We start from the raw sequence: 13,786 nt of genomic DNA on the forward strand, positions 1-13,786 counted from the left end.
AATGGGAAGGCAAAACTCACCATAAGAGGGGAGAAATAATTGAAGATGTGAGCTAATGTAATCAACACTGTGGGTTCTCCCTGCAGCTGCCACATGGATGTGTCTTTCTCCACCAGCTTCCCCTCCTGCAATGACAAACCCAGAAAAACACACAGCTTGGATCCAGCCCAATCCACCTGTACACCAACAACTGAATGAACCACATGCCTGGAGCAGCCACTGTTGCTGTCCCATGCCTGACTGCACTAAAAACCTTGAACACAGGAACTCAGAATGCCAAAGAAGCCAGGTCTATTCCTTCTATTCTGGAAAGCTGTAGAGCAGTCCAGGTGTCACTATCAACCACATGCAGGCACTTTGACAATGTTTTTCTAAGAAAAGGTTCAAATTTACATGATAATTTGTAAATGGGAACACCTACAGAGGAGGACAACTAGCAAAGCAAGCCTTCATTCAAGCCAAGATCATAGCATATGGCATTCCCTACGCTTTGGGCAACATCTCTCATCCTAGTGGAAAACAGTGTTTCCAGCAAACAGTGCCACAGCCAAAACAATCCTCAAGGCAGACCTGATGGAATTCATCCCATTACTGAACATCAGTAAAAAGCTTAGGATATGAACAAACTGATTTCAAGGGTACAAAATCATATCCAGCAGTTGTGACCCTGACAAACATCACTTCTTGAATACTGGCAATGAAACTTCATAGGACTGAGAACAACAAAGCCCAGTATGATTTAAATTAAGTCCTGGAACTATCAGGAAGCCCATTTTGCAAGCCAGAAAGCTCCAGGGACACGCATGCCCCATGCAAGCATTTAGACTCTCGGGTGTATGGAAACATCTGAGCTGGCAGCATGTGCCAGGGAGAGCAGAACCACATTTCCCAGCACGGTGCCCCTCAGATCCACCCAGTGATGCCAGCCTACCGTCACATCTATTCCAATATGGATCACATTCTTCAAGTAGCCCAACAGCTTCTGAGCCTTCAACAGGTCTGCCACAGGAGGATCCTGCAAGGGCCGGTAACCTTCCACTGGATAAGTAGGGAAGTGTTAAGGGAAAATGCAATCTGATCCTTTTGGGACTTCTTTTGTCTGTGCAAGGAAAAGAGACTGTCTGCTTTACTTTTTACCCCGTCCCAGTTCAAGCTACAGTGCCTTCTACATGGATGATAAGCCACAAGCTCTTATCTCCACTTCCTCAATATTGCAAGCAGAAAGCATTTCACTTCTGCTTGGGGTGAAATACTTTTTTTTTATCAGAAAGACTAGCTGGAGCTCCCACTACAGTCATCAACAGGCACAGCCAGGACTGCTCTGACAGGGGCTCCAGGCTTCAGCATTCACACAGCAATAGGAAACACTAATACCATGTCAGAGATCCCATAAGGCTGGGTGGTAAAAGAGATGAGTGACCAAAACGCTCAGCAGCACAGCAGCATTAAAACTGGAGTGAGAATTTTGCAGAATCTGAGGGTCTGGGAGCAGGCAGCCCCTAGCTGTAGCAGCAGCTGCTCACTCAGAGCTAAAAGCAACTCTCATTTCAGAAACTTTCATTTGTGGCCTGGAGTTCTGCTTCAGCTAAGGAGGTATTTGGCTCTTCTCTTCCTGACTCAGCTCTGCACACAAGTGCTGACAGCAGAAAGTGAACTGCAGTCAGGTGTGTATATTCTACAGCCTCCAAAGATGGTCTCAGGACAGGCTCTTCTCCCTTCAGACCTCCTCTCCCCACACCTAAAGGATATCGGAGTGGACGGCTTCCAAAGTTAAAAGCAACAGACTCTTTGAAGGAGAGACTGATGGCAGGGAAATAGGCCATTCCAGCCCCCCTCGTGATGTTATCAAAGGCAGTTCCCAGAGATATGCCATTCCTGAAAGAAGGAAAACCCACAAAGTTTTAGTCACAGCAGGAGGGGATTGAGGTCAGCTGGGCAATACAGATATCAGCTTGTCAACACGGACAGGCAGCCAGTCATGCCTCCTGTCATTCTTAACCTGGCACACATGCAAATGTCACAGCTCTGCTGAGTAACAGTAACACAGGAAGCACAGGGGCACTCCCATTTTCATATGAGCATGGGAAGGCACTGGAATCTACACAACGTGCAGAGCCCACTCAGCTTCAAGGGCAACCCAAATCTGTGAGATAATTAAAGCAGCAGGACATTTTAAAGCACGTGATTTTTTGGCCTCATCTATTTGAAGTTGGTGGCAATCAAGGATAATGCTTTTAATCTATTCCTCCATAAAAGATGACACAGACCACCTAACAGTTCTTAACTGCAACTGACTTGTTGCAGGCCAGGGCCAGAGAATAATTCTCATTGTGCATGGGAGCTGGAAAATGGAGATTTATCACCCTTTCCACAGCTCCTTGTGAATTTAGGACAGGCAAGGTCTACACTGACCACAAAAGCAATCAATTAAAGCCAAGTGTGGCATTAAGCATCATAAGAGATGCCCTTCCCTCTAAAATCCTGGCAAACTTTACAAAGACTTGGTAGCTTGAACATCTTTCTTCCAAATGTTTTCAACTGAACTGAACTGAGCCCCAACAACCCATTCAGATGGTTTCTGAACACAAGACAGAGAAACAGAGGCCGGAACTACCAAGGAACATAAAGGGGAGAGAGCAGAAATAGGGCTCAGCAATCTGCTGAGCAGTGAGGAAAACTTTCTGTTACACACAGACGTAAACAAATCAGGTAATGGGGCAAAGATGCTTACAGGCAGAAAGCAATGGTGCCCTCATCAAGGTCTATCAGACAGCTGACGATGTCTCCTGCTGCCCAGGACTGCAGGAAAGGGAAAGAAGAGGTTAAACATGTATTCCAAGGGTGTTCTCGCATCACAAGAAAGACTGCAACCCAACCAATCCCTTGTGATTCAGGGTTAAAGAAGAGAGAGTTCTTTCTCCCAGCAGCTCACAGAATTTCCAGGCACTTCTGGAAGCTGCACATAGAGCCCCTGACTGGGATCTTTTTCCCCTCTGGAATGCTCTGATGTACTACAGAGAACCAGAGCTTTCCAGGGACCAACAGCAGCACCAGGCTCGGCATCAGTCTGCTGGGGCTGCCAAACAAAGCACCCAGAGAGCACGTCCAGCACCCCTAGAGTACAGACAAGTGCTGGCACACAGACTCAAGCAGGGAGAAAGGCTTGAGGGCACTTCGCAAGGCCCAGCAGAATTCAGTGAACAGAGGAAGTAATCTGTTTTCTCCTCCTTCCTCTCCATCCCATTCCTGGAGGACAGCTACTCACTTTGCCATAGTTTGTGGTAGTCACGTTCCACTTGCGCACCCTGTTTCCATCATAGGCATATGAATCTGGCGTGTCCCCAACGCCTTCCTGCACCAAAGTATGAAAGAGGAGACTCAGACCAGATCAGGCACAGAAGATTCCTCTCATTGCAAGAGAACCCTTAAGGGGGAGACCAGTAGACAGGGAGAGCAGCTGACAGCACACATGCTCTGCCTAGGAAAAGTGCTCGCTCTAGGAATGAATCCAGCACCTTGTGATCTTTGGTTCAGAGAAATGCACCACTCCCTACCTATTTTTGGGTCAGAAGTAGTGTACTGGCATCCAACACTTCCCATTTCTATCAAAGCAGCCCCCTGGGGATGCCCATCACTTCCCCCCCCTCACATATTGCAGAGTGAAAAGTTAGTGAAACTCTGCAGCTGACATCCCTTTCCAACACCAAACATCCCACTCAGATGAAACAACATCCCACTCTCTCCTGGGCAAAAAAAGCCCTGTAGCACCAGATGCTGAGGCCCATCCTGAGGGACAGGCTGCCAGCTCTGCAGACACACACAATTTTTGGGAAAGATACCAGCTGAAAGTCAGTATGTAGCAGTTGTGTGTGCGGCAAGAGCACAGCAACACACCCAGCACAGGCTTTCACACTGTGCACCACTGTGGATGCACACCAGAGAGTCTTGTAAAGACTCTTAGAACAGCAGGCCTGGCATTTCATGTGTCTGTATGGCATTTCTGGTGGGAATGCCAGCAGGGCGCAGCACCAATGCTCTACAGTGACTGAAAAAGCAATGGAGGAGCATCCCCCAGAGTAGCTATACTACCTCCTGATTAAATCTGCAGTTGAGAGTGCACCAGCCAATCTGCATGAGTCCCTGGGAGGAGATGAGCACCTCATAAATCCATTTCCCTGAAAGAAAATGAGATGCCACACAGTGAATTCTTGTCCCCGTGCCTGTTGTTAGAGAAGCTGAACCTGACACTGCTCCCACAGAGATACATGTGGCACACAAATGAGGTTCAGGACATCCCCAGGATTCCCCTCCCACCCTTTTACTTTGACATCACACAATCCTCCACCCTTCTCATTCCCTGGAAAAGTTCAGTGAATGAGCTGGGAAAGAGGGTGGTCAAGATCTGGAACAGATTCAAGATTTCCTGAGCTCTCCAGCTGTCTAACTCCTCAAGCACTCCTCCCAGGGTCTTTCCTCAAAGCAGCACTGATTTATCTCCTTACCTTTATACACACATGTTGTGGCCCTGATGGACCCAAAATTACTGTGGCCGATCACCTGGACAACAAACAAAAGAAATTTTAATGTCAGACAAAAAGAGAGGCTTGTTCAGTTCTTCCCATTCCCTGTGTCCTAACGCTCAAAACCAAACCAAGATGGAGAGCTGTTCAAAAGGACAGTATAGGGACAAGAAGGGACATCTTCCCCACCCTAGCAGCTGTACTTGGAGTCAACTGGCCCCAGAGAATCATTCAGGTCCCTCCCACAGCTCATCTGTACTTGATAAACCTCTGTGATGCAGCCAGCATGGTAGCAGTACAAGGGCAACATGTTGACAGACAGGTTCCTAGTGAATTGGCATGAAATTGTACACAAAAGCGATTATGATATGGGAAAGATATACGAGTGCTGGACAAGCTAGAACAAAACTACAGATTCAAGGTGTCCAGGCTAAAGGCCAGGATTGGCAGGTAACATGCTGCCTAAAAACTGAACCGTGTAAAATCCTGACTCTTGCCATCTTGGGACAGACCATGAAGAGGAAATGAAAGTAGGAACAAGAAATTCACAGACAAGCCAGTCCAATTCTTTCTGTGGGTCAATTCTAGGTACAGCCGAAGTAAACAACAGCAGGTGGTTAAAGGGAAAGGGGAGACCAGGGCAGCCTGATTTGTTAGAGGCTAAAAAGCAGGCATAGATTAAGGAGGGAATCAGCTCAAGAGCAGGGGATGTGCTTGCTTGGTGGAGGACTGAAAGGAGTGCAGAAATTACTGAAGTAGGAAAGGGTTAAATTCTCTTTAAGAAAGTGGATTCTTTCAGCTGACATTTTGCACAGGGAACAGCAGTGAAGCAGCAAGGAGGTAATTAGTGGAAACAAAGGAGGAAGGAAAACCTCAGCTTTAGCCTCTTTCTAGCCTTTTAAGAAGAGCAGAAAGGAAGGAAGAGGCAGTTGGCTGGAGGGAGGGACAAGAAAGCTGACTGCTTAGCCAAGTGAGCCCCTGGGCCAGGGTAACCCTTTCACTTCCTCACAGCCCCACTCAGACCTTGCTGAAACTTAGTGGTACTGCTAGACTTTTTCCCAGGAGAGCTCACTTCCTCCAGGATACTGCAGCTTTTGGGGAAGACTACACTTACACACTGACAGGGATCTACTACAAAGAACAAACCAAGAAGCCCCAAGTGCTTTTAGTCCCACAAAACCATTTTCTGCTGTGTCCAGCCACACACTCACCCCAAGTAAGTCATCATCAACCAGCAGGAGCCCCTCAAAGCCACTCGTGTGGTCCAACACCACAGTGGAGGGACCGAGCCGACCCTCTACGGCTTGATCTGAAACAAGAGTTGCAGAAAACCTGTTGGGGAGAGCTGTGAACGATTTAACAGTTCACCTACTGGGTGCTTCCAGCCAGACTGTGACAGCACCTGGATTCTGCTACAGGGGAGGAAGATTAAGATAGTGTTGCCTATGTTAGACCCTGAGAAACTCAGAAAAGGAGAGAGATTTCAAAGAAAGTCTTCACAGCAACTCACCTATGCAGCATTCAGGACATATTAAATTTTCCACATTAAATTTTCCTGAAAATTTTACTTTGACAAAATTCAAAGGCTAAACTCTGTGCCAAATGTTTGGCCAACGTGTCACACTTTGATTGCAGCCAGCAAGAAAAATTTGCCTTTCTAGGAGGGCAGCCAGGTTGTATCCTGCCACATCCTGATTAATTCAGAGAAATAATGCTAGTAAGAACACAGGGTACAGCCTGAGGCCCAAAGTGAATACATGCAGTGGAGATCAGCATGTAAAAATTGTCAACAAGCCTCTGCATCTCCCACTGATGACAGCACTGCACACTCCTGGTCAAAGCAATGGCTCTCCATATCATTTTCAGTAAAATACCACCAACATTTGCCCCCACACTGCTTTTCCATACATTTTAGCCTGGAAATATGCCTCCATCTGCAAACAAACCTGCTGCAGAGCTGGCTGATGAGCCCCTCACAGGCAGGATTTAAAGGCACAATAAATTAGAGCACAGGGAGGCAGAACAGCCTTCACTCAGGGAAAATGCCTTTCATGATACGACTTGTCCTTCCCAATTAAGCAGCACAAGCAAGAAGCACAAATTGGACAGGCAGTATCTCCTACCTCTGCTGTCTTCAGAGCCATTCTCCTCTGCCAGTAATCGCTCAAGGTGCTCCTGCAGGTTCTGGAACGTCAGGTGCTTCCTAGGGAATAAACACACAGTTTTTTCTTAAAAAAACTTTGTCTCCAGTTTTTCATGAATTGCAGCCCAGACACATGTCCTGTGCTGAGACATGAACCATGAAGTTCTGTCGATCTGTTTCATGTCATGAATCTAAGGAATTTGTTGCCCATTGTGTCAGGGCAATGAATGAAGGAAGGACCAAATACAGCACAAACAAGCCAAGTAGTTAACAAAGAATCTTAGTCTTCAGTCTGCTCAGAAGTGTTTTGAGGCAATAAGAAAACTCTGGTACAAGGCAGCAAGAAATCAGCAGTACTTCTAATAACTATGGACACGACTTTGCTGCAGTCAGCATCATACAAACACATGGCCTAAGTCAGGATTCATTTTTCCCCTAAAGTATTTTGCAATACAAAAGAAGAGAGGGGACCACAGCAGCAGCTGTAGCAGTTCAGACAAAGGTCAGGCTAGTCCAGCATCTTCTTTCTGTGAAAACAGTTAAAACCATTTTGTTTTCATACTGAAAATTCTCTCATGCATCCCCTTTGTGTCACTGTTCTAGACAACTTACTGCCCTTCCTTGATTCTCTCCTTTCAAGGATAGTTTACTTAGCTGATCCTTGCACAAGAACCTCTTTTTACTGTGAGAACCACTAGTTGTTCCTATCTCTGCTTCCCATTTCCAAAGCCATCTGGGAAACAACTTCTCACTTCTCCAGGACTAGGGATTTCCCTAAGACTGGTGAGAGACATTGTGAAAGCCCGATGGATGTGAAGATGCACAGAAATGAAATCAAAGGATCAGTTTTGGTTGGCATGAGAAGGGTGGCTTCAGCAAAGCTGCTTAATCAGCAGTGGCATGAAGGAGGAGTTCAGGGAAGGAGAGTGGAAGAGCATGAGACAGGCAGAGAGATGTCTGCAGTGAGCTTCTCTATCAAGAATTCAGCCTCTGAAGGCAAGATGTCATACCATAAAAGTTGCTCTCATATGGCAAATGTTATTTCCAAGACCTCTTTGACTGCTACTGGGCTTTCTACCAAGTAGCCACATCCAGGGAAGAAGGGTGGAAGGCAGGAAAAAAAGAGAGAGACAAGTCCAACAAACTATCAGTTCTGTGCATTCAAGTCATTAATCGCCAGAAAAAGAAACCAGAAATGTTGAAAACCAAAATGCTCAGGCAGATGGAGTGCTCCAAGGCTTGCTGGCAAGAGAGCTTGTGGTAAAGTAACATGACCCACTTTGCCTCCCCCGCACCATCACCCCGGCTCACCAAGAGCCAGAGGGCCAAGAACTATTTATAGCAGCTCTGAGATCATGTTGGAGCTGGCAGCCCTAAGTATAGCCCGTGGAATGTGACCCCAGCCATGCTGCAGCACTGCCAACCTGCAGGAGCCACAGGCCTGCTCACTCTGCCACACTCCTACCTGCCCTGAACCTGTCTGACTTGCCTCTGGCAAAAGAGGTGCAAGGGGAATTCCTGTCATCCAACACTACACGTTTCTGGGATAAAAGATAAAGGAGAACTGAGAATAAATAGGGAAAAAGCAGTCATTTAACAGGAATTTTGTGTCTCTCTTCTTTTTCTGACTCCTAATAAAAGTAGCAACAGTTCCACAGCCTGAAAAATGTATGGTATTGCATGGATCAGTAACAGTCTTGCCTTTAGGTTACAAAGCACTAACAACTTATTTTTAATTCCTGCACCTGAAACCTGGGCATTTTGCATTTACATGCAAAGGGGGAACAGTAACAAACAGGTGAATCCCTACTTATTTCAAAAATATTACCTACTGATGTTGCAGATGGGATTTTTCACGCAAAAAAGAATCCTTCCCCACAAGCCCTGCAGTTTGAAACGCCTCTCAGAAGAACAGACCTCAGAGTTGTTTCTGTAACATGGAGCTGCTGTGCTTTTAACCAAGATCATTGTGTGGTACTAAAAGATCTTTCCTTTCACGCAGTGCTGTTTATCTGGAGGTGGCATCGCCTGCCACCTGGGCAGTGAGAAGTCTGATACCTGTAAGCAGCTGCAGGCTGGTTCCCATCAGCACTGGTAAAGACTCGATGCAGATAATCATTCAGCAGCCTGCTGTTCACGATCCCTTGGGAAAAACAGAAAGGAAATAAGCTTAGAGAGTCCAGGGTAAACTCAAACATGAATTTTACCCATACTGTATAAAAGCAAGAAACTAGTAACTATGGGTGAATTATGTTCGTGTTTGTTGATCAACACAGTGGAAAATGCAGCTTCAAGCAGTCATTCATCACCTTACTGTCCTCACTAGCAGAACCAGAGTCTAGCATTATTGGGTGCATTGCCACAAAAAAGGCTCCTTCCAATTTGAGCTGCTCTGCCATAGCAACTGGAAGCCTATAAATCACTCCACACAGGTGGAAGTGCATCCTCAGGAATCCTGCTGTGCCATTTCCTGATAAAGTAACTCCAAAACCTGAAAGTCGGAATCCATTAAAAAAAAATAAAATCTTAACACTACCACAATTCCTGTTGTCCTACTCACATTCAGGATGTCTCTTAACCACATAAAAGATGCTGAGATGGAAAAGCTGCAGGTGCAGTTCACCTCGTGTAACCCTCCTTAATGATGTGTGCCTCACCTTCACTAAACAACCCTCAGTGTCACTCTGATGCAGCATTCCTTGTTTCTGAGTGCAACAGTGCCCTCAAATGCCAGATTTGTGGTCTCATAAGCACACTTGTGCTGGATTGGTGACGCCAAGAAAAAAACCAGACTGCCTGGCAGGTAGCAGAATTTCCCAGAAAAGGATTAATTTGAAAATTTGACAAACTGCTCATCTTGGAAGGGGAACTCCCTAAATCAGATGAGTCCCAAATCAGATGGCAGGCAACAAAACGTTCTCCAGCCTTATGAGGCGGTGCTGTGTGCCAAAGAAAAGGCTCTGTGACATGAGTTTCTGGAGTCATTAGTACTTCAGGAATGTCCCGTCCAAAATCTCATCTCACTTTGAGGATTTACCCAGTTTCAGCGCCCCTATACCTCACACTACCAAGGTAGCTGCAACTGGAAGCCAGCTGATCTCAAGGCAAGGGATACTGCTTGGATCCACAGTGCTCCTGTTTTCACAAGGCATGTACAGGCCCCTACCTGTGACCTTGGACTTCTCTGGCTCAGTGGTCAGCCTGTAATTCTTCCTTGGAAAAGCAGTCCCAGCACCTCTTGACGTCATTCTTCACAGGCACCACTTCCAGAGCAGACATAAGATGGGCAGACCTTCTGGAGTGGATACTGCCTTTAGATTTCTCCTGTTCTTGGAGGTTGGTTTACCTGAATTAAACAACAGGGATAAGCCAAAAAATAACCACAGTCCTTGCATGTCCTAATGACATTACACAAGAGCCCCAAACCAGCTAACTGCCGACCCTGCTCTCAGTCCCACTGTTGTCCAACAGCTCAAAACCTTCCCAGAGCAGACGAGCCATTAAGCCACACTCCAGATAGCCACACAAACCCCACTCCAAACAAAGGCACAGGCACAACCAAGCCAGAAACACAGGCAACCTTCCCATCAAGGCTGGGCCAGAAGCACTGAGCCAGCACCACTGCCAAATGCTGGTGAAACTGTGAACGTCACTGCACTGCTGCTCACGTCCTGACAAACACCTTTCTCTCCCACTCTGTATTCTTTAGGACAGCAACATGTGCCTGGTTAATCTTCTGTTTAACAGGTGTTTAGATTATTCCACTATCCAAAACAAAGGGAGAGGATGAAGGAATGAGACAAATGCAGATGGAGTGGACTACAATAGAGTATCACTGACTATAATGTGAACGACCCAGCTGTCAGAGCCACGGGGACAAAAGCAGACACAAGTAATATACAATAGTGTTTACAAGTGAAAATCTATCACGAGACTACAGGTTCAGGAGCCTTCCCAGTATCACTAGAATGCTATCAGAGCTGACATGTGCCAGGACAAAAAAAAAAAACACAAAAACAAAAACAAAAACAAAAAACAACAACAAAAAAAAAATTAAAAAAAAATAATAATAAAAAAAAAACACCACAAAAACACACCCAACAAAAAAACATTCAAGTGGCTAGTTCTATCCAGCTTCCAAATGTTAGGTTATGCCCCTCTCCTGCTTCCAACTACCCCAATAGCCAACCCTCTCTGGAAGACTCTCCCTGTCAAAGCACTTTGTGACACACAGCAACAGGAAGATGCAACAGGAGCAAAGGCTGCAGAAATTAAATGCTTGTTGGCAATCTCATGCAGAGCAGAAACTAAGGTGAACCCAAGAAAAGTTAGTGACTCCACAACAGGAGTGCCAAGTAACACAAGCGCCACAGCAACTCCAAATCACCTGAGCTTCAGCTAGACTTGGGAAAGGGTTTCCTAAAGCCCCTTTCCTCAGGACCACCCCAGCACCCAGCAGCGCAGCAATGCTGCCCGGCCTCCCTCCTGCAGCACTGCTGAGCAAAATAGCAGGAACAAAGTGAAAACCGGCCTGGAGCAAACGTCCTGAATGATGCGTCAGGAACTCAAAACAAGAGATTAAACAATAAACAGAAACACATCGTTTACTATCAAAGCAGAGCAGACAGCACAATGCTTAATACCCTAAAAGTACTCGACACATGACACGATTTCACTTCTGTCAGGACAAGTTAAAAACACCCGAGGGCAGTCAGGAGCGCCCACGGCTCTCCTAAAAGGCAGCCACTCTGGTAACCAGCGCTGCTGAAACAGCCTGAATGCCCAAAGCAGAGCGTGCAGCAAGGCCACACTGGCACCATACGAGGCGCAGTGCTGGCACTGCTGCGGTGCCAGGGTGTTTGCTCAGTTGGAGCAGACGTTGCTTTCAACAGGTCTGAGAAAGGCCAGAGCAGGGGGACACACATCTGCCCTACGTGCCATTCACAGCAGCAAAGATGCCCTGCTCTGAGCCTAGCCCCAGGCTGAAATCCCTTCTCTTGGCAAAAGCAAGCAGCTTCCAGCAGCAGGGCAGAACACACAACACAGGAGCAGCCAGATCTTAAGTGGAGGCGACTGGAGGCAGGCGAGGAGGCTGAGAAGCCAGGCCGTCCAACACAACTTTGTCCGGCAGCTGCCGGCCAAGCCCTGAGACTCGCAGCAGGCAAAGGGAAACAGCACAGCCCGACACGGAGCACAAAACTGCCCTGCCTTCATCCCAGGCGTGGGTCACCAGCCTGCCGGCATCCCCAGCCCACAACCACCGGGCAGCACTGCCCTGCTCACACCCAGGAACCGGCCCCAAAGCCGAGCTCACCCCTCAGCCCAGACGGGCAGCACGCCCCGAGCCCAGAGACACCCCCTAAACCGGGCGGCACCCCCTCAGCCACAGACATCCCCAAACCCGGAAGGATCCTCCATGCCAACAAACACCCCAAACCCGAGATCCCCCGACACCTGCCTACAACCCGTGAGGCGCGGCAGCCGCTCCCCCATCGGGCGCCTCCCGCATAGCCGGACGACACTCCCCGAGCTGGCCGTGCCCCGAGCCCCGCCCGCGGCCCCCGGGGGAGCCCCCGCGCTGCCGGGACCGGGCCCCGCGGCCGCCACACTCACCGCCGGCCCGGCCGCGCCGCCGCCGCCGCTGCCGCTACGGCGACCCGCGAGGGCCATGGCGGGCGGGCGGGACGCGTTGCCGGGAGACGGGCGGGACTCTCTCCGCGCTCCGTAGGGCCGGGCCGCGGTGCCCTGCCCCGGGGGAGGACGGGGGGCAGAAACGCCCCGGTGCTCGTGTGAACTTCTCTCGAAGAAAGCGAGCAGGGTCGGGGCCGCCGAGACGCGAAGCTCTTGGCCGTGGAGCTGAGCAAGCGGCCAAGGCCAGCCCGCACCAGGGAGGCCAGGGTAGGTGCTGCCGGACCCCAGGGACACAACAACCCTCTGGCCCAGACCCGAGCGCTGCCCTTGGAGAGAGAGGAGGAGGAAGAAGTCGACACATAAGCGTGGAACACATAAGCGTGGAGCCTCTCGGTGCACTTTATTGTGCCTGTGGAGTGGGATGAGGGCCAGTACTGGGGGATGGTACACAGCAGGTCCTGTAGCAAAGTCCAGGTTGGCTCTGGGGATTCTGGGTCCAACATTGCAAATGGGAGCAGTCTTGGATCCACGTGGGCCCAGGGAGCGTGGACTGGAGCATCTGACACTCATACTATCACTTCCAAGATAGAAACAGAGTCACAGAATGATTTGGGCTGTAAGGAACCTGAAAAGTAATCTAATTCCACCTCCCTACCATGGGCACGGACACCTCCCATGAGACCAGGTTGCTCCATGCCCCATCCAGTCTGGCCTTGGACACTTCCAGGGATGGGGCAGCCACAGCTTCTCTGGGCAACCTGTGCCAAGGCCTCACCACCCCCACAGTTCTCTGGCACCCAGCTCCAGCAACCCCAGCACCACCTGCCAGCTACCATCAGCGTGCTCTTGTGTCTCCCCAGATCCAGAAAATGTCAGATGCTCCAGCACCCCTGGGCCCACAAGACTGCTGCAGCCTGCAATGTTGGGACAGAATCCCCACAGCCAGCCCAGATGCTGCTGCAGGACCTACCATGCACTGTTCCCCCAGTGCTGGCCCTGACCCCACTTCACCCAGTGCACTGGGCCTGACAAAAGTATCTGGCCACAGGACCATTACACTGGGCCACTGGGAACAAAATGCTCTATGTTCTGAAGTTTGACCTTGTGCAGCTTCTCTTTGCTATGTAAATACTCTTACAGCAGACTGATCGAAATGTAAAGGTTTCTGCCTGAGAAACAATAATTTTGCAGTTTTTTGCTCTCCTTAGATATGGGGAAATCACAACACCACACAATTCAGTCACTCTTTCCATCTTAACCAGACACTGGGGGACAGTGGAGCTGTAATTCACTGAACAATTCACTTCTGGAAAGCAACAGATTTTCTCCACTTCTGTCTCTGTTTACTTGTCTCTAAATCTACACAATCTACTTGATACAGTTCTTGAGCCCACATGCAACTTTCAGGTCAGGTATGGAAAACAATCCACAATTCACACATGCATTTGATTATAGCATTAGTGGAGTTGAAGAAATAGCCTTTTCCTAGAAA

At 48.5% G+C, this 13,786-nt stretch overlaps 1 protein-coding gene across 2 annotated transcripts in view; it reads right to left on the minus strand.

The window, feature by feature from the left end:
• RNF123 (ring finger protein 123) overlaps positions 1 to 12,324 on the minus strand; it is a 47,511-nt gene extending 35,187 nt beyond the window's left edge. The window contains exons 1-12 of one of the 2 annotated variants that reach the window (XM_083869410.1): positions 12,277 to 12,324; positions 9,830 to 10,009; positions 8,722 to 8,806; positions 6,644 to 6,723; positions 5,732 to 5,829; positions 4,503 to 4,557; positions 4,090 to 4,175; positions 3,266 to 3,352; positions 2,732 to 2,799; positions 1,750 to 1,875; positions 932 to 1,046; positions 21 to 125 (exon numbers count right to left, since the gene is read on the minus strand). In XM_083869410.1, the coding sequence (XP_083725536.1) occupies positions 21 to 125; positions 932 to 1,046; positions 1,750 to 1,875; positions 2,732 to 2,799; positions 3,266 to 3,352; positions 4,090 to 4,175; positions 4,503 to 4,557; positions 5,732 to 5,829; positions 6,644 to 6,723; positions 8,722 to 8,806; positions 9,830 to 9,911 (987 nt within the window). In that variant the 5' untranslated portion in view covers positions 9,912 to 10,009; positions 12,277 to 12,324. Of the gene's footprint in view, positions 1 to 20; positions 126 to 931; positions 1,047 to 1,749; positions 1,876 to 2,731; positions 2,800 to 3,265; positions 3,353 to 4,089; positions 4,176 to 4,502; positions 4,558 to 5,731; positions 5,830 to 6,643; positions 6,724 to 8,721; positions 8,807 to 9,829; positions 10,010 to 12,121; positions 12,184 to 12,276 lie in introns of those variants that run through there. The other variant, XM_083869411.1, reaches the window with a different exon arrangement.
• Between the last annotated feature and the right edge of the window lie 1,462 nt (positions 12,325 to 13,786).

This window comes from Zosterops lateralis (assembly GCF_965231275.1).
Source record: "Zosterops lateralis genome assembly, chromosome: 11".
Classification (NCBI taxonomy): domain Eukaryota; kingdom Metazoa; phylum Chordata; class Aves; order Passeriformes; family Zosteropidae; genus Zosterops; species Zosterops lateralis.